Raw genomic sequence first — 20,834 nt, 5'->3', positions numbered from 1 at the left:
AGGCAGTGTTCTAGATGCTTTCTAGAACACTGCCTTCTTTTTAATAATCAAGATAGGTGACTCATAATATTCAGAAATGTTATATTGTTCCACTATCAAGAGTATAATTTTTTTTATATAAATCTACTGAACACACTTGTGTGTGCCTATAATCCCACCTACTTAGGTGGCTGAGGCAGGAGGATTTTGAGTTCAAGGCCAGTCTGGACAATTTACCAAGATCTGTTTCCAAGTTTGTGTGTATATGTGTAACCTTTTAAAATCTGCTTTTTTTTCTTATTAAGAGCTTTATGTATATGAGAGAAAATGAAAGGTATAGAGTTCATTTCCCAAATGCCCCTTTCAGAAATAATCACTGTCAAAATTGAATATATAACTTCAAGTTCAATTCTTATATGAACTTTGAAAAAAAAAATGACAAGCAGCCTTTTCATTTTGTAATGGTGTAGATCTTTTCTCATATTAGAATAGAGATGTGTACCATTTCTAATTGGTTTTGCTTGAAATGGTTTTATTGGTTCCTAAAAACCTTACTTGGAAAATTGCCTTTCTGTGAAGATAGTTTAAATTACTCTTTTTGTTCTGCCCCAGGTTAGTTCTCTTGAAAATAATAAACAGCTTTTTTGAGGGAAGGATGGAGTTCTTACTATGTTGCCCAGGCTGGTCTTGAACTCAGTATGCTCAAATGATCCTTCTCTCTTAGTGTCTCTCTCTCCTTTTTTTTAATATTTATTTTTTAGTTGGACACACTATCTTTATTTTATTTATTTTTATTTGGTGTTGAGGATCGAACCCAGTGCTTCGCACGTACCTGGTGAGCGCTCTGCTGCTGAGCCTCAACCCCAACTCCCACCTTAGTTTCTTAAGTAGCTGGGATTACGGACACATGGCACTACTTCTGGCTTGAACTTTATTTTCTTTCAAATAATGTTTGACCATGAGCTGAATAATAGAGCTTTGACCAGTGTTTGTTAACTCAGTAAAATGGCAAAATTATATTTGCACTAAAGAGTTTAATTGATAGCTTGGTTTTCCCAAATATTATCTTCATATTTTTGGATTTAAAATTTAAACCATTTAATCTAGTCAAGAAGAGACTATGGTTCAATATTGCTTTTAGAACTACCTTGGAAAATAAAGATTATAAATTTTTTAATTATATAAACTGATAATAATGTTGGCATCAAATGATTTCAAATCAACAGAGCTCTTAATTGTTCTCAACTATTAACGTATATTCCCTCTGGACCATCTATGTTGTATTGGTAGAATGCTTTAAGCAATTTGCACTAATAAAGTAAATTATTAGTGTAAAAAGTCCATGGACTTTTTATCTTTGGAAAATTGACTTTTTATCTTTGGAATCTTTTATAGTATTATCTTTAAATCAGTTGATGAATCATAATTAAAATGTATTAATATTGAGGACAAAAGAGATACCAAATAATTGATAAGATAAACATAAAAGATATATGTGAGAAACAAATAGTTATTTTGATTTAAACATTTAAACATGTGGATGCCAGTGACTAGGTCCAGATGTGATTAATCAAGAAGTCTTTGGAAAAGGGTTGACTAGAAATTTGAAGGAGAAAAAAAACACATAGATTAGCAGAAAGGGTTACAAGAATCAGGCTTATTATTTAGGATCTTATTTAGGATCAAAGGTAGTACATAGAATTTCTAACAATACATATTAGTTAAATTTGGGGCTGGGGATGTGGCTCAAGCAGTAGCGCGCTTGCCTGGCATGCATGCGGCCCGGGTTCGATCCTCGGCACCACATACAAACAAAGATGTTGTGTCTGCCGAAAACTAAAAAAATAAATATTAAAATTTCTCTCTCTCCCTCTCTCCCTCTCTCTCTCTCAAAAAAAAAAAAACCATATTAGTTAAATTTATTATAGTTCTTTTTTAAGAACTATAACATTTGTTCAGATTATACTACTGACTTTTTAAGGTCAGAGTTAGTATTTCCAGGTCAAATAATGTCCTAAGAAATATCCTAAAATTTTTGTTTCATCAGTTCCTGATGGCCCCAATATGTTGATAATACAATGTTTTTAGGTGTATTTTTTATTCTAATTATATAATTTTTAATTTTTTTTTTTTTAAAGAAGGGTATTGGGGATAGCTGTGATTTCTTTGGAATTCTAAGAGTAGAACCATTTTCTTTAAGGGATGCTGTATGTATCAGAGACCTGGATTTACAAAGTAATTGGGTTCTGGATTGTCAGTGCAAGTTAAACAATTAAAATTTAAAACATCTATTTGTATAATATAAATTGGGAGATCTTTCCTGGGGAGTGCTTCATATACCCTAAAAGTCAATAAAAAATCACAAAAATAAATGAAAATAGAAAATTTTTTTCTCAGCATGATGGATGGATGGATGGATGGATGGATGGATGGATGGGTGGGTGGGTACTGAAGATAAAATGTAGGGTACTTTACCATTGAGCTACAATTCCTCAACCCTTTTTATTTTTTAATTTTGTGACAGGGTCTTGCTAAGTTGCAGAGGCTGGCCTTGAACTTGTGATCCTCCTGCCTCAGCCTTCTGAGTTGCTGGAATCACAGGCATGTGCCACTGCATTTAGCTTGAGCATGTTTAATTTAAAAGGTATATGAATCTGTGTTGTGGGCTGGGGTTGTGGCCCTAGCATGTGCAAGGCCCTGGGTTCCATCTTTAGCACCACATAAAAATAAATAAACAAAATAAAGGTTTTGTGCTCAACTACAACATATATATTATATATATATATATAATATATATATATATATATAGTTTTATATTATATATATATAATATATATATAGTTTTATATATATATATATATATATATATATATATATAAAACAAATCTGTGTTGTAAATGTTTCTGCATGGAATCAACTGCCTGACACTTCATGAAAATAGTTCAGTGAAGTTTAAATTTACTTTTTTTAGTATTCAAAGGACTTTCAAATTTCAGTGGCCCTTAGGAACAATCTGTGTAATGCTCCTCAAGAAAGTTTTTGAATGTATGGGGCTGGGATTGTGGCTCAGCGGTAGAGCGCCCACCTAGCACTGGCGGGACCCAGGTTCGATCCTCAGCACCACATAAAAATAAAGGCATTGCATTGTGTCCATCTACACCTAAAAAAAAAGTTTTTGAATGTTGGGGTTGGGGGTAGTTAGTTTCTATGGCAATTTCTTTATTGATCCTTTGTGCTAATGCCAAGTGCAGTCAGCTGAATGTACACCAGGACTGATTTTCGCTAATAGAGGGATCCTGAGGTAAGAAAGATGATAAAAATGAGGAATATAAATTGAGGTTCACATTTTTTCCAGTATGAAAGAAAACCAAATGTTTATTTGCTTTATTTTATGTCTCAGAATTTAGTATTAAAAGGTTGGTGAAATAGAAGATATGTATTTCTAAAGTTCTTAGTTCAAAATGGCTGGAGAATATATCATCTAACAAAAGATGGGAGACTGAAAAGCTACTTCAGACCTGAGATCCCTGATGGAATTAAAAGAGAATCTTATATCTACATGGTTATTACACATTTTCAGGTCTAAGAAATTAGAGGATTGACTGAGTAAGATCTCTCCCACATCTTTTTCTACCTCCTGTCATTGTCTATTCCACTTGACCAATAAAAGACTACAGGGTTTTTCTCCCCACATATTTTTTTATTGGTGCATTGTAATTGTACTTAATGGTAGGATTCAGTGCTATGTATTTATACATGCACAAGATTATTTTTTAATGAACAACTTTCTGTTTAGATACTTAAACTAAAATTTTGCCTTCTCAGAATAATTTGTTAGTTTCTCATGCTTTTTTGGAGGCTTATCGTTTTTTACATTTAAGTAAAATTCATTTGAACTGTGGTTCTCAATTACAGTTTTTATTTCTTAGATAAATTCAGAGGCCATCCCAAGATAGAAGTTAAGGGAAAATTAAGAGAAAGAACATCAGGGCTGAGGTTGTAGCTCAGTGGTAGAAAGCTTGCCTAGCACATGTGAGAGACACCATTGTGTCCATCTACAACTAAAAATAGTTAAAGCGAGAGAGAGATAAATAAATAACATCAGCTAATATAATTCTCAATAAAAAGAAAGAATGGTAAAAGTACAAAAAAAAAAGACTGGGCTAGGGCAGTGGCCCAGTGATAGAGCAGTAGCCTAGCACATGTGAGGCACTGGGTTCAATCCTCAGCACCATATAATAAACAAAATAAAGATGTTGTGTCCATCTACAACTAAAACAGTATATATTTAAAAACTACTTATTCAGCACTAGGTGAAAATTTTTATTTAAATTAAAAATATGTCACAAATAATTCTGAGCATACTTCTTTAAAAAAAATAAAGATCCTGATAGTGAATATTGTAGATTTTGTGGTTCATATGGTTTTGTCACAACTATTCACTCTATTTTTCTAGTTCAAAGGTAGCCATAGATGATGTACACATGAACAAACATGGCTGTATTCCACTAAAACTTTATTAATGAGCACTTAAATTTGAGTTTCTGTTTTTACATAGCATGAAATATTCTTTTTTAAAAAAATTTTTTTAGTTGTCAATGGACACAATATCTTTTTTTTAATCATTATTTTTTAGTTGTAGTTGATCACATTTTGTTTATTTATTTTATGTGGTGCTGAGGATTGAACCCAGGGCCTCGCACGTGCTAGGCAAGCCATCTACTGCTGAGCCACAACCCCAGCCCCCACAACCCCCTTTCAAATATCTTTTTATGTATTTATTTTTAATGTGGTGCTGAGGATTTCACCCAGTGCCTCACATGGGTGAGGCAAGCACTTTACCTCTGAGCTGCAGCCCTAGCCCATGAAATATTCTTTTGTTTTGTATTTTGAACCATTTAAAAATATATAAACAAGCCAGGTGTGATGGCATATACCTGTAATCCTAGTGGCTAAAGCAGCAGGATCAAGAGTTCAAAGCCAGCTTCAGCAGAAAATGAGAAGCTAAGCTTCTCAGTGAGACCCTGTCTCTAAATAAAATACAAAATAGGGCTGGGGATGTGGCTTAGTGGTTGAGTGCCCCTGAGTTCAATTCCCACTACCCACTCCTCCGCAAAAAAAAAAGAAAGAAAAAAAAATATAAACATTCTTAGCTAGAAGGTCATACAGAAACAGGTTGATGGACTGGGGCTATAGCTCAGTCGGTAGAGTACTTACCTTGCATGCATAAGGCCCTGTGTTCAATCCCTAGCACCTCAAAAAAAAAAAAAAAAGTTGTACATACTCCTGGTACAGAGGAAAATCTTGAACAAGAGTTGTTGTAGGATAAAACGCCTGAGATCCCTTTTTTACCCAGAATCTCAAGAGTATGGCATACAAAGGTGGTGTGGTATGGTGGAAAGAGCCTTAAAACAGTGATTGTAATAGTTAGCTTTTGCTGCCTAACAAACTACACTCCAAAATTAGTGCCTGAATCAGTATTCTCATAATTCTATGGTTGCTATAATGCTTTTATGCTTTGTGCTGACCTAGTTGAGCTGAGACTATTTAGGTCTTACAGCCTAGGATAACTTACTCACAAATCTGGGGCCTTAGACTAAGGATGGCTAGAGTCTACTTTAATGTGGCCTCTCATTTTTCAGGAGGCTAGCCCAAACTTGTTCCTAGGGTGGTAGAAATGTTCCCTGGTCCATGTTCTTTAGTGTTCCATATGCTAAAGCAAGTCACATGAGTAAATCCAGGGTAAATGTGGGAAGGGATTAGAGAAGTATGATTCAATTCAACAGTTAGAGCAACATGCCATAGTGGTTAATATTCATTAAAAGCCTAGTGTAGTACCTGGCATGTAAAGCACTCAGTAAATGTTTAGGTTCCTCCCATACTTAGAGTAAGTGAATATGCCTACTCTGGTGAATTATTTCTAGGCAGTCTCTAATTCTCTTATATCATAGTCATTGTTCTTGAGGGTTTCCTATATGTTGTTTTAAGATATAACAACACCAGTAGACTTTTTTCTCCCCAGTCCTGTGGATTGAACCCAAGGTCTCCCATGCTAGTAATATACATATATACATAGTATCCATTACTTCTCTCTCTTGGGGATTGCACCCAGGGGTGCTTAACCACTGAGTCATGTCCCCAGCCCTTTTTGGTGAGACAGGGTCTCACTGAGTTGCTTAGGGCCTTGCTAAATTGCTGATGCTGGCTTTGAACTCTATCCTCCTACCTCAGCCTCCCAAACTTCAGCCTCCCAAGCCTCTGGGATTACAGGCATATGCCTCCATGCCTGGCTACTTTCATCTCTTATTGATTTATTTCTCCTATGTGGAATGAATACTCTTGGTTGGAGTTAATATTTTCTTCATGTTTATTGTTAGCATTTTAAACAAATTTTTCCATTTTCAGATCATTATAGGTTCACATGCTGTTGTAAAATAATTTTCTACAATATTATCTTACAGATTTATAGTACAGTGTCACTCACAACAAGGATATTGACGTTGATGTTGAGATAATCATGAAACAGAACATTTCTATTACTATAAGACTCTTTTGATCTTTTATAGTGATACCCACTTCTCTCTTGTTCCTATCCTCTTGGTTTTGTTTTGTTTTGTTTTCCAATGCTAGGGATTGCCTTTTTAAAATCGTAAATCGTTAAACTTACAATTTATTCTTCAGATTTTCAATTTTCTGGAACAGATGTGAGACTTGAAATTTGTATTGCCAGTGATAATTTTCATATTTGAAAATCTTACTCAGCTTTTATTTATTTATTTATTTATTTATTTTGGTTCTGCCATATTTACTTGTTTTTTATTTTTAAATATTTATTTATTTTTTGGTTGTAGTTGGACACAATAACTTTTTTAAAATTTATTTTCATGTGGTGCTGAAGATCAAATCCAGGGTCTCGCACATGCTAGGTGAACACCCTACCACTGAGCCACAACTCCAGCCCTCTGCCATATTTATTACATGACTCTTGAAGTATTTGATCCTTGCTTAAAGGTAGATGATATCCACATTTATTTGAGGGGAGTTGTTATCTTCAGAAATCTTTTTGTAAATCACTCTTCTTGAGAAGTTCTCCTTTTTGGGATTTTTCCAGGGTTTCAAGCAACTGTTCAGATATTTCACATAAGATGCTAGACTGGCCTTCTTATGATCTTTGGTTCTGTGTTTGATATCAGAATCAACTTCAGTCTCCTCTTTTTCATTAATGAAAATGACATCCAATTCATGGCAGATGGAGCTTATAGTTGGAATAGTGAGTGGATCAACTGATCCACTTTCTTAAATTGATATACACAGAAATGTGACCTGTTTTAGGATGAACACTAAAAGAGCTCTTCAGTAAGTGATTGATTCTTTCACTAATTTTGATATCCAGCTGTGGAAAATAGTACTGGAGCAAAATCTCCCACTCCAGCCAGGGTTCACATTTTCATTTTTGATATTTTGATTTGTGCTGGCTACTCTCTTCAATTGCTTCCGTTGCTGAAGTGAACTGTGAGACTTTTGGAAGTCTTTTTTGAAGATTTTCATGGAACAAGGAATTAGGAACAAGGGCTAAAATCTTATCCCAACTTTCTGTATTTTCAAGAGTATCATGATCAACCAAGGCATTTTCTTCAAAGTATTTTAAAATTATGTTTATAGATTCACCCTTGGGTGAATTTTTTCATGTAGGTGAACTTTCTTTTTTTAATATCTTAACTGTACTTACAAGAAGCAAATACTCAGGGTGTGGTGGGGAGGTTGTGGCTCAGTGGTAGAGCGTTTGCCTAGCACATGTGAGGCACTGGGTTCAATTCTCAGCATCACATTAAGAAATAAAATATCGTGTCCATCTACAATTACAAGTATTTAGGGCTGGGGCCGCAGCTCAGCGGCAAAGCACTTACCTAGCATATATGAGGCACTGGGTTCGATCCTCAGCACCACATATTAAAAAAAAAAAAATGAACAAATAAAATAAAGGCATTCTGTCCATCTACAACTACAAAATTTTTTTAAAAAATTTAAAAGTATTTTAAAAAAAACCCTCAAATACTCAACTATTCTAGAATGTACTGCAGAGGATAGCTTTCCAACTCATTCAACCCAGACCCAACAATGAACACTTAACCTTCCAGAACATACTCAGAGTTGAGGCTTAAATCCAAAGTCCTCCTTTAATGCTCAGTTGATGATGTGGATGGCTATTGTCATGAGGGTCCAGCACTTGGAACATATGTCTGCAGAAAAAATATGGAATGCTTCACGAATTTGCATGTTATCCTTGCTTAAGGGTCATGCTACTCTTCTCTGTATCGTTCCAATTTTAGTATATGTGCTGCTGAAGCAAGCAACAGTTCTCTAACTTTTAAAATGAATTTAACATAGACAAAATCTGTGTAAAGCAATTAGTGTTTATAAAAGACCTACCATACCTAATTGGAGATTACTTTTTCCTATCACCTGGGATTTGAATTGGATACATATAATAGAAAAACTTTTAATTTTTTTTAAATTTTATTTATTCTAATTAGTTATATATGAGAGTAGAATGTATTTCATTTCAAAAACTTTTAATTATATAAGCATAATAGAATTTGTCTCTATATAAAGTAAGTCCAGAAGTCTATAGTATAGGGCTAACATGACAAGACCAGAGTCAGCAAGAACTCAGACTTTTTCTTTTGTTTATTACAACCATATTGAGGTCCTTGTTTTCTTTCTTTAGGATAGTATAAGATAGAGGAAAGTCAAGAAATCTCTTCCTATCAGCTCTTCATATTAAGACCTGTTTGATTGTTTAGAAATACTCTTTTGTTTTAGATACTTTTTTTTACACATTTATTTATTTTTATTAAGAATGAAATCAACAGAACTTTCTGGAAGAGTGGAAGTTCACCTTCCAGAATTATATAATCCTTTCTAGAGACATTGATCATTAACATTTTTGTATATATAATTATGATGTTGTCTTATTCATTTAATACACTTAAAACATGCCCAAATACATAGTTTAAAAGCAGAATAAAAATAGTTTTAAATTTTTGGTGGGATCACTTAATAAGAAATCTACCCCCTTAAAAAATTTAAGTATACTATTGTATTGTAAAACCATAGGCAAAATGTGTTACAGCAGATCTCTATTACTAATTTATCTTTGTACTTGTCTAATAGCAACTCCCTGTTCTACTCTCTGCTTCATTGAATTTGAATACTTTAGCTATCTCATTTAAGTGAAGTCATGCAACATTGGTCTGTCAATGACAGGCTTATTTCATCTTACCTAATGTTGTCGAGGCTTATTCACATTGTCACATATAACAGTATTCCCAGAACAACCCAATCCTTGTATGTGAGAACTATCCTCAAAGTGTCATGAGACCAAAGAAAGAGGAAATCAGATCCAGGATTGCACAGAATGTAATTTATTGGTTCGTTTACTGATGGAAGTGTGGCCTGTGGGTGACAGCAAGACCAATTAGATCTCTGCAATTTGAGTTAAACAAAACTGACTATATCCTACCTGCAGTACACTTGGTTTATCTTAATATCAAAGAGTTAGGGACAACCTTGGAGCTGAGGTCTGGTTGTAAAGCTCCACCTACCACACTAATGGTTTTGTCTATTTATAATTTGCTAGGAAACTATGCAGGAAAAACTAGGTAAGATTACTCTGGGGTAATTGTGGTGGTTAAAATACAAGATGGCTGTAATCATGTCTAGCTTAATCTATACAGACAGTATTTTCTTCTTGTTTATAGCTGAATATTTCATTATACACAGGCACCACATTTATCCATTCATCCATTAATGAACACTTGGATTGCTTCCACCTTTTGGCTATTATGAATTATTATGAATAAGTGTTTTAGATACTTAACTACCAAAAATATGGTAGTTTTTCATACTTAATGTTTTATTATCTCTAATATTTATTCATGGATCCTGTATCCATACAGCAAGGTTATCATATCTTGCATGTTTACATCAGACTGTTAGGCCGACATAAAACTGAGCTTACAAACACTTGAATAATTAATTTGAATATACTAGTTGGGATTTTAGAATTTTTGGTAAGTTCTAATTAATTGGTTGATGTTTCATCCATACTAATCAATATGGATTTTAAAGATAATTTTGGAGCCCAAGGAGTTTAAACAGAATGCTAATAATATCCAGATGCTGAGAACTAATTAGAAATATGTGGGGTTTAATTCCAGTTACTTTGCATTTAGAATTTTCTTGATGAATATTTTTATTTGTACTGTGTATCTTAATAATGTTTTTGTCTTCATAAAGAATCTGATGATTCTTGTTACAATATTCAGACTCATAATGGGTCAAATGTCTATTGGAGAAATAAATTCCTCATGAATTTAATTATAGTAGTATTAATAAGTCTATAAAGAACCTTAGAACAATTCAAAGTGAAATATTCTTTGGGTTACGCTGATTAATTAATCTAAAAAGTGAAGAATCATAAACAAAGCAGTCTTTTCTTGACCTCTTCTTCCCAATGACAAGTAATCAACATAATTTATAGTCTTTTTGTGTGAGATAGGAGACTTTGTTGAGTGGTCTGGTTTCTTCCACTTAAAATAGGTATTAAAAAACTTCTTTTTTTTTAGCTCAACTTCAAATTTACTTTGTTTCTGCATTTAAAGTTTAATTATCTAAGTGCAGTGTTTATTTAAATGTATTTTAAGTTGTAGATGTCACAATATATTTGTTTTATTTATGCAGTGCTGAGGATCAAACCCAGTGCCTCACAGGTGCTAGGCAAGTGTTCTACCACTGAGCTACAACCCCAGCCCAGTGCAGTGTTTTTTAAATAATGTTATTTCATCTATATTGCAAGAAAATAAAAGGTTAATGAGGCTGCACAGAGCAGGTAGGAGTGCCATAGGTTTAGCTATCCATTTAAAAAAAAAAAAAAAAAACTTATTTTTTAGTTTTCGGCGGACACAACATCTTTGTTTGTATGTGGCGCTGAGGATCAAACCCAGGCCGCACGCATGCGAGGCGAGCCTGCTACCACTTGAGCCACATCCCCAGCCCTAGCTATCCATTTTTAAAGTTCCAAATGTGGTGGGAAGTCTCTTATCTCAAGTAGATCTTCCCAGGCTTCTTCTGGTCTTTCTCCTTAACTTCTACCCCAAATGCCTTGTAAAAATTCTGCATGTGTCTCAGTTCTAGAATGTGTTATGATTTGCTTTTGTTTTAAAAAGAGATTTATTTATTTATGTATTTTAGTTGTAGTTGAGCACAGTACCTTTATTTTATTTATTTATTTCTATGTGGTGCTGAGGATTGAACCCAATGCCTTGCATGTGGTAGGTGAGTGCTCTACTGCTAAGCCACAACCCCAGCCACAGAGTTTTTATGTTGAAATGTAAATTAGACAATGAGTATTAAAAACATCTTTTTAGTGGAAAGATGTATATACCATTCCAGAACATTCTTTAAAAGGCTGCTTCTATGTCTAATTGTCACTGTTACAGATTTATGGCTTAATTTATGTCAATAAATTACAGACTTTTAAAAAGATAGAATACATAATTACCTAACAGGTTTTGATCTGACTTCCTATAGTTTCTCCTCTTTAGAAATGCTGGTTTATTTCTACTAGCCAGTGGTGAAAGTCAGACTACAGGTCTTTTTTTTTTTTTTTTCTCTTTTCAGTTGTAAATGGACACAGTATCTTTATTCTATTTTTATTTTATTTTTTTTTATGTGGTGCCATGGACCGAACCCAGTGCCTCATATGCATACTAGGCTAGCGCTCTACCACTGAGCCATAACCCCAGCCCCAGCCTATAGTTTTTTAGATAACATTTCCATTTGCTACAAATGTAGGTTTGGTAAGTGGTTTTCTCAAACTTTATTGTTAGAACAACAGCAAGTAAAAGTTTCTTTCTTATTGTAGTAAACAAAAATTTTACCAATTAAATCATTTTTTAAAAAAATTCTTTAAATTTTAATTTATTATATATGACAACAGAATGCATTACAATTCACATTATACAAATAGAGCACAATTCTTCATATCTCTGGTTGTACACAAAGTAGAGTCACATCCTTCACATCAATTTAATCGTTATTAAGTGTGTTGTTCAGTGACATTCAGTGTTGTGTAACCATCACCAGTATTTCCAGAACTTTTTCATCATCCCAAACAGAAACTCTGTACCCGTTAAGCAATAACTCCTCATTCTCCCCTTCCCCCAACCCCCTTATGAGTTTGCCTATTCTAGATACTTCACATAAGTGAAATCATATAATTGTTCTTTTGTGGCACTATTATCTAATAAAAATCTACTAGCTTCCCAAAATTAATTAGCTCTAAATAATATTGTTTGTTTTTCTGGAATTTTATGATTCTGTTTATTTTGGCAGTAACAAAAATTCGTCTTAGAAAAAGAGGGGAATTATCAGTTTTTTGAATTGATGAAAAGATTAAACAGCTAAGTCTGAAATGGGCAAAATGTAGCTAAGACTAATGAAAAACAGGAATAAGAGAACCCTTTGCATCTCCCCTTTCTTCCCTCTTATAGGCTTTATATTCTGCTGTACGCTGGCCCTCTTATGGCAGGAAACATGGCTGTCACTAGTATCAAAATTTTATCTTATAGATTCCATGAGAGGGACTGATTTTCACTTTCTAGATTCTAAGTTTTAAAATCTTGGAAAAGATGTATTAACTCAACAAAAAGCTTCTTGCGCTCTATCACCTAATTCTGTCCACCCTTTTAATTCTGCCCAGCACTACTAATAGCCATGTGGAAGAGTTAGGGTATGGTAAAACAAAGCTCCTAGAAGAACAGAGTTAGCAAATGGACAGGCAGTCTTGTGGATGCCCATGATATATTAAAACTTATTTGTAGTATGAGATGACCAAATGAATGATGTAGTGAGCAAAGTCTCTAATCTTGGACTATTTTTTCTGGTATTGAGCACATTAGGTATTTATGTGATTAGGATATTCTTAGTTAATAAAACCTCCTCTAGATTGCTAATTATAGAAGTGTCATAGATGTAATTCCAGAGGGTTCTCTCTTTTTAAAAATTTTACTTCTAACTATGTCTTGCTTTTGTCTCACTTTAAGAACATTTTCACCATCTGCAAAAGAAATCTGTGCCTATGAGCACATACTATGTATTCTCTTCCCCAAGTTCCTGGCATCCACTCATCTACTTTCTCTCTGAATGTATCTGTTCATGTAAATGAAATCCTACAATATATGGTCTTTTGTGTTTGGCCCTTTTCATTTAACATAAGATTTCAAGGTTCAGCAACAGAATAGAATAGACAATATGATTGATGTATGTGCATTCCATGTATGTATTATATATCAAAATACATTCTGCTGTCATGTATGACTAAAAAAAAATAAAAATAAATCGTATAGTTAAAAAAATAAAATTAAAATAAAAAAAAACAGATTTCAAGGTTCATCCATTCTGTAGTATGTATTATTATTTCATTCCTTTTTTATTTTTGGCTAAGTAATATTCCATTGTATGGATATATACCATATTTTAATTATTTATCAACTGAAGAACATTTGTATTTCTACTTTTTGGTTATTAGGAATAATGCTGCTACATTCATATACAAATGTTTGTGTGGATATATGTTTTATATGTATTAGATGTATACTTAAGTGTGGAACTGCTAGGTCATATGGTAATTTTGTTTAACCATATGAGAAATTGCCATGCTTCTTCAAAACAAACTTATAATTGTGACTCTTAGAGATGAAATAGATTTTTTTTAAATGACTAAATTATTAGAAGTTAGGAGGGAGTCATTTATATAGAGCTGAGATGAAAACACCCAGGGAAAGTATATAACTATTGAGAAATATACAATACACTTTTGGTAGTAAGAAATAAGAACCAGTCAAAAGCTGGGTGTGGTGGTACATGCCTGTAATCCCAGTGATTCAGGAGCCTGAAGCTAACCTCACAAGTTCAAGGCTAACCTTAGCAACTTAGTGAGATACGGCCTCAAAATAAAATATTTTAAAAAGAGCTGGGGATGTGGCTCAGTGGTTACACGCCCCTGGGTTCAATTCCCAGTACTTAAAAAAGAAAAAGAACCTGGCAAAGAGGGAAAAGGTATGGAGGTAGATATATAGGGAAGGTATAGGACATTTTTAGAAAAAAAGGGAATAACAATGGTTTACGGAAGATAGAACTAAGACAAGACTGTTAGCTTTGTTAATCAAAAGATCAGGGACTTTACCAATCAAAAAATAATAAAGGAGCAAAAGGAGGATCAGGAGAGAGAGAGGGGGAGGGAGAGGGAAAGAGAGAGGGAGGGAAGAAGGGGGAGAATAGGAAGAGAGAGGAAAGAGGATATTGGGGGGACTGAAGTCAAATTCCTTGTGTATATGTTTTTGTCAAAATGAACCCTATGTATAATTGTAATGCTCTTTGATGGGACTGGTTCTTTTGTAAGATGACCAAAATTGTGAGGGTTTTCAGAGGGTAGGGAAGTGGAGGGACCATATAAACTACATATTCAAACCACCTGCCAGTAAATGGAAGAAGAGGAAGATATCTAGTATATGAAAAGTTTTGTTATTGTTGTTGTTGTTGTTTTGGTTTTGGTGGTACTGAGCATTGAACTTGGGCACTCTACCACTCAGGGTCTCACTAAGTTGCTGAGGCTGGCCTCAAACTTGTAATCCTCCTATCTCAGCCTTCAGAGTCACTGGGCTTACAGGTATGCCCCACCACAACTGGCCAAAAGTATTTTTAAGACTCGTGAAGACATGTGAGGAAGCTCTGGGAAAGGAGACACAGCACTAAAGAACATATTATATATTGATAGAAAGAAGCTATACATTTATTTTTTTAGCCAAGGAAATGGTCTTTGATAGAAGCAAAATATATACAGAACAGGTACAGATGTAGGTTTTCTTTGCTTGGCTTTCTCCTTGCTGTTTTGACAATCAGTGTATTTCTACACAAGGGGATATTTATTCAGATTCTCCTCTTTGTTCTTGCAGTCATCTTTGGCTTCAGCAATGTCAGGTTCCAATGAGTATTAGAGAATTGGAATCTCTAGAAAGCTGGAGAATGGATATAAGTTTTCCAGGGTATTGAATACTATGTGGCTAGCAGAGTAAGGCTAAAAATACACAGGAGATGAAACAAGAAGAGTGGTATAGGATGAAGAAGAGCCCTTTGACATAGTAATATGGAGAGTTATGATAAATATGGACATTTTGGTATTGAAAAGAAGAAAAGTCAAAGATCCTAAGTCAAGATCTTTTCTTTGCTTTTTTAACATTAAAGAGCTGGGGGCAGGACAGGGACTTGAGAAAGAAGAAGGTTTCAGAAATCTCTTTGAGAACCAACAAAAATGATACTAACCATAATAATAAGATCCTAACCTTGAATTCACAATGGACTTGTGGTTTCGAGGCAGGAAATAAAGAAATTGGAATAAGAGGGAGTGTGAAGAAAGCAGGTGCCTTTTTTTCTTGCACTGAAAATTGGCACAGTAGAAATGGGATTCAGGAATATTTTAGATGTAGTGAATGAGTCTGAAGTTGCAGTCCATAAAATCTAGATGGAATGTGCAGAGTAAAAGAAGCCAGATTAGGTTTTGCAGTACAGTTCAGTGGTAGAACTTGTTCTTAGAATTTATGAGGCCCTGGGTCAAATCCCCAGAAATCCCCAGCACCAAAAGCAACAACAACCAAAAAAAAAAAAAAGAAGAAGAAGAAGAAGCCAGAATAGGGACCATAGAGTTAGTGAACAGGAAACCTTCCAGAAATCAAAAAACATTTCAAGGGGCTGGGGTTGTGGCTCAGTGGTAGAGTACTTGCCTAGCACGTAAAAATAAAAAAATAAATAAACAAATAAAATAAAGGTATTGTGTCCAACTACAACTAAAATATATTTTAAAAAACATTTCAAGATTTTTGGTAAGTATAATAAGGAAATGGTCAGGAAAATTTTGAAATTAAAATGTTAAATACTGCGCTGGGGCTGTAGCTCAGTGGTAGAGCGCTTGCCTCGCACGAGTGAGGCCCTGGGTTCCATCCTCAGCACCACATAAATGAAGGAAGGAAGGAAGAAAGGAGGGAAGGAAGGAGATATTGTGTCCATCTATAACATATATATATATATATAATATAAAAATTAGATGCTTTGAAAAATGATAAGGCCAATCTGTATAATGATAGATTGTGCCAACATTTTATTTTCTAAACAGTTAACTTTAGTTAAGAATATAATTTTTAGGGGCAGGGGTTGTGGCCCAGGGTGAAGTGCTCACCTAGTACGTGCAAGGCCCTGGGTTCGATCCTCAGCACCACATAGAAATAGATAAATGAAGGTATTGTGTCCAACTACAACGAAAAACTAAAAATAATTTTTAAAGGAATATAATTTCTAGCCTTGCGTGCACAAATCCCTGGGTTCAATCCCCAGCACCCCCCCCCCCCACACACAGAAAGTATATATATAAAATTTCTAGCCGGGCACAAGGGCAAACACCTGTAGTCCCAGCAGCTTGGGAGGCTGAGGCAGGAGGATGGCAAGTTCAAAGACAGCCTCAATAATAGCAAGGTGCTAAGCAACTCAGTTTTGTTTTGTTTTGTATTAGACACCATCTCAGTAAGTTTGTTTAGAGCTTTGCTAAATTATCTCAGCCTCCCGAGCTGCTGGGATTACAGGAGTGTGCCACCGCACCAGGCCCTAATTGGATTCTAAAAGATAGATACTTTCATTAATCAGGATTCTTGAGAGAGAAAGAAAGAGAGAAGCAATAGTAAATATATGGGAGAGGAGAGATATGTGAAGGAAATTTATTAGAATTGGCTTACGCAATTATGGAAACCAAGAAGTCCCACAATAGGCCATCTTAATGGCTGGAGAACCAGAGAGGCCAGTAGCATGGCTCAGTCCAAGTCTGAAAAGGCCTTAGGACCAGGGAATGGATGGTCAACTCTCAGTCCGGGGGTAAAATCCTGAAATTTAGAATCAGTGGTTGCTGATTAAGGACTGATCATCTTCATTTAGTCCATAGACTCACCCCAAAATAATGTTTTACCAGCTATCCAGGTTTCCTCTGATCCAGTGAAGTTGATGCCTAAGATTAATGGTCACATTATCATACAAAGTATTTTCCCTGACCACAACAAGAGAACTGGGAAATTCACAAATTTGTGGAAATTTAAATAACCCACTCTTTTCTTTTTAATTTTTTTTTCAATTCTTCATAGTCTTTATTTTGTTTATTTATTTGTGGTCCTGAGAATTGAGCCCAGTGCCTCACACATGCTAGGCAAGTGCTGTATACCACTGAACTATAATTCCAGCCCCAAATAACACACTCGTAAATAACCATTGGATTAAAAATAAATCACAAAGGAAATATAAAAATAACAGTATACCCAAACTTAACCAGACACAGCAAAAGAAGAACTAAAGGGAGATTTTATGGTTATAAATGGGTGTGTTAAAAAATAAGAAAGAGTTGTGGCTCAGTGGTAGAACTCTCACCTGGCATGTGTGAGGTACTTGGTTCAATCTTTAGCACCACATAAAAATAAATAAATAAAATAAAGGTATTGTATCCAGCTAACTGTAAAAAAAATAATAAGAAGAAAGATCTCAAATCAATAGTCTAACTTGATAAATTAAACTAAAGCTGGGCATAGTGGCACATACCTATAATCCCACTAACTCAGGAAGCTAAGTAAGGAGATCACAAGTTCAAAGTCAGCCCCAGAAACTTAGTGAGGTCCTAAGCAACTTAGGGAGACCCTGTCTCAAATAAAAATTTTTAAAAAGGGATGGGGATGTAGCTCAGTTGTTAAGTGCCCCTAGGTTCAACCCCTGGTTTCCCTTTCCCACCAAAGAAAAAAGAAACTAAAATTCAGATCTAGTAGGAGGAAGGAAATATAAAGAATATAATTGCTAAAGATTTTCATAAATTGAATTATAGTTTTGTATTGTTTGAATTGTATCTAATCTTTGCTTAAATTGGATATTACAGATTTTCTTCTTAATTAAATTGTTTATTTAGTCAGCTATACTCTTTCTATAAAACTGATCCTTTTGTTGATAAGAAGCATGATTATTGGATTTTTAAGCTGATATAAGGGATGTGCCTCCCTCAGACCTTGTTATGATGTAGGCAGTTATTCTTGTTACAATGTAATGATCTATCTGTGGATAAATAAGTAAATAAAAACTTCATTTGTTCAAAACAGATTGTTGTGAAATGTTTGGTTGTAAAGTATCAAGTGATTTGCATTCATTTTGTTTCAGGTTACAGTGTAGGATTTTGGAAGTCCTCCCTCCACATCATAATGGTTATGCTAATGGACATGTTAGCAGTACAGATGGAGAAACTATTATCATCAGTGACAGTGATGATTCAGAAACACAAAGTGGTTCTTTCCAAAATGGGTAAGTGATTTTTAAATTATTTATCAGACTGAATAATGACATTCCATTGAAACAGTTGTTCCTTTATCCCTTACTTTCCTTTTTAATCATACTATGCTATACTACCCATCTAAACAATCTGTTTGAACAAAAGATGTTAGGTTAATTTACCTTTTTCAAAATTAACCTATCTAGTTAATGCTAATAAACTGCTTAAGAACAATTTTAGTAAATCTCATTAAATTGTATTTATATATTTCCCTTTTTGTTTACTTGGAAGAATTCATTCTATAATTATTAAGACTTAATTTATGGAGAATATGGTAAAGAAGCGAGAACTTCTGTAACCACCTATAACTGAGTCAAATAATGGTCTGTGTCAGCTGAGTACTGTTGGCAAAAATCACACAAACATGTAGATATGATGTAATTTGCGGGGAGGAGGGTCTGTGCTGGGGATCACACCTACTAGATTTATCATGTTAGGTAAGTGCTCTGCCACTGAGCTATACCTCCAGCCCTGATATGTTGTAATTTAAAATCTTCAGTCAGTCATTTTATGTATTTTAGTTCAACAGTTTCTTCTGTCCTCTATTTCAGCTATTCTAAATCTTAATTCCTCCATTCTGTTCCCTTTCAAGCATCTCAAACTTTAATGCTTTCTCCTGTCTGTCTTTTCTTCCCTATTTTTATTGGTTAGTGCCATAATATTTAAATAAAAAACTTGAGGCCACATTTTACTACTTTGCTTTTTAAATAACAGTGCCTGCCAAATTCACTCTTAGAATCTTGTAGTTCAAGTTTTGGTTTTGTCTGGTGTGAACTATTGTAGGTAGCTATAACTAGCATCTCACAATTGATTATAACCAGGCACTGTGCTAAGTGCTTTGTATGCATTTTTGTTAGACTTGGAAGAATATTGTTGTTTAACAAGGAAGAACCTGAGACTTAGAAAGGTTAATCATGGTATTCCTGAAAGAATAGACAATGATAAAGAATAGAGAGCCCAGAAATAGACTCATGTAAATAATATAGTTAACTGATCCTTGACAAAGGAGCAAAGACAGTATAATGGAGTAGAGATAGTCTTTTCAATAAATGGTGGTGGAGAAACTGGACATCCTCTTACAAAAGATTAAATATAGGTAAAGAGCCTATACTGTTCACAAAAATTAAATCAAATGGATTATAGACCTAAATGTAAAACAAGACTATAAAACCCCTAAGAGATAACATATAGGAGAAAACCTAAGTGACCTTGGTTGTGGTGATGACTCTCTAGATACAACACAAAAGGCATGATCCATGAAAGAAATAATTGATCAGCTAGACTTCATTTAAGTTAAATTTTTGATCTGCAAAAGTCATTAAAAGAATGAGAGAACAAGCCACAGAGTGGGACAAAGAACTTGCCAAAGACCATCTGTTAAAACAGTTATCCAGCCAGTCATGATGGCACATTTCTATAATCCCAGCCACTCCAAAGACTCAGACAGAGATCGAAAGTTGGAGGCCAGCCTCAGCAACTCAGCAAGACCCTGTCCCACAATAAAAATGAAAAATTGCTTGGTTGTATTTCTTGGTAGAGTGCCCCTGGGTTTAATCCCCAGTCCTGGTGGGTGGTGGGGGTGACCCAAACTTTACAATGGATTCTTAAAACTCAGAAAATGAACAACTTAATTAAAATACGGGCAAAAGACCTGAACAAATACTTCACCAAATAAGTTATATAGATAGCAAGTAAGCATGTGAAAAGATGTTCAATATCAATTGTCATTAGGGAATTGGAAATTAAAATAACAGTAAGATACTACAACACATCTATTAGAATGGCAAAAATCCAGAACACTGACAAAACCAAATGCTGGTGAGAATGTGGAGCAATAGGAGCTCCAGTTAGTCGCTGGTAGAAATGCAAAATAGTAAAGCCATTTTGGAAGACAAGTGAGCAGTTTGTTAAAAAAAAATTTAAAAAAGAGTGAACATACTCTTGTATAATCCAGCAATTACACTCCTTGATATTTACCCAGATATGTTGAAAACTTATATCCGTACAAAAACCTGTGTGTGGATATTTATAACTTTATTTATAAATAAACTTTATAGCTTTATTTGTAATTCCAAAACATGGAAGCAACTAAAATGTCAATTAGTAGGTGAGTGGATAAATAAACAATGGTACATATAAACATTGGAATGTCATCTCTCACTAAAAAGAAATGAACTAGCAAACCATGAAAAGACATGGAGGAAATATAATTGCATATTAAATAAAAGAAGCCAATCTGTTATAGACTGTATGACTCTAACTATATGACATTCTGGTTAAGGCAAAATTATGGAGACAGTAAAAGGATAAGTGCTGTTGGCCAGGAGTTTCAGGGAAGGAGGATGAATTGGTGGAGCACAAAAGAGTTCTAGGGCATTATAGCTATTCTATA

The 20,834-nt window shown here is 34.5% G+C and overlaps 1 protein-coding gene, 2 non-coding genes and 1 pseudogene across 5 annotated transcripts in view; 2 read left to right on the top strand and 2 right to left on the bottom strand.

The window, feature by feature from the left end:
- Positions 1 to 20,834, top strand: part of Baz1a (bromodomain adjacent to zinc finger domain 1A) — a 117,886-nt gene that overhangs the window by 24,765 nt on the left and 72,287 nt on the right. For all 3 annotated transcript variants that reach the window (XM_071607829.1, XM_027929501.2, XM_027929502.2), the window contains one exon: positions 18,274 to 18,414. In XM_071607829.1, coding sequence (XP_071463930.1) covers positions 18,274 to 18,414 — 141 coding nt within the window. The remainder of the gene's footprint in view (positions 1 to 18,273; positions 18,415 to 20,834) is intronic.
- LOC114087949 (DNA primase small subunit pseudogene) lies at positions 7,031 to 8,256 on the bottom strand (annotated as a pseudogene).
- Positions 8,227 to 8,329, bottom strand: LOC114088302 (U6 spliceosomal RNA). The gene has a single exon (XR_003581964.1). It is a non-coding gene; the product is annotated as a U6 spliceosomal RNA (small nuclear RNA).
- Positions 18,055 to 18,157, top strand: LOC114088325 (small nucleolar RNA U13). Its single transcript, XR_003581982.1, has one exon. It is a non-coding gene; the product is annotated as a small nucleolar RNA U13 (small nucleolar RNA).

The sequence above is a fragment of the Marmota flaviventris genome, chromosome 2 (genome assembly GCF_047511675.1).
Source record: "Marmota flaviventris isolate mMarFla1 chromosome 2, mMarFla1.hap1, whole genome shotgun sequence".
Taxonomy (NCBI): domain Eukaryota; kingdom Metazoa; phylum Chordata; class Mammalia; order Rodentia; family Sciuridae; genus Marmota; species Marmota flaviventris.
This window is presented reverse-complemented; position numbering and strand designations above follow the sequence as displayed.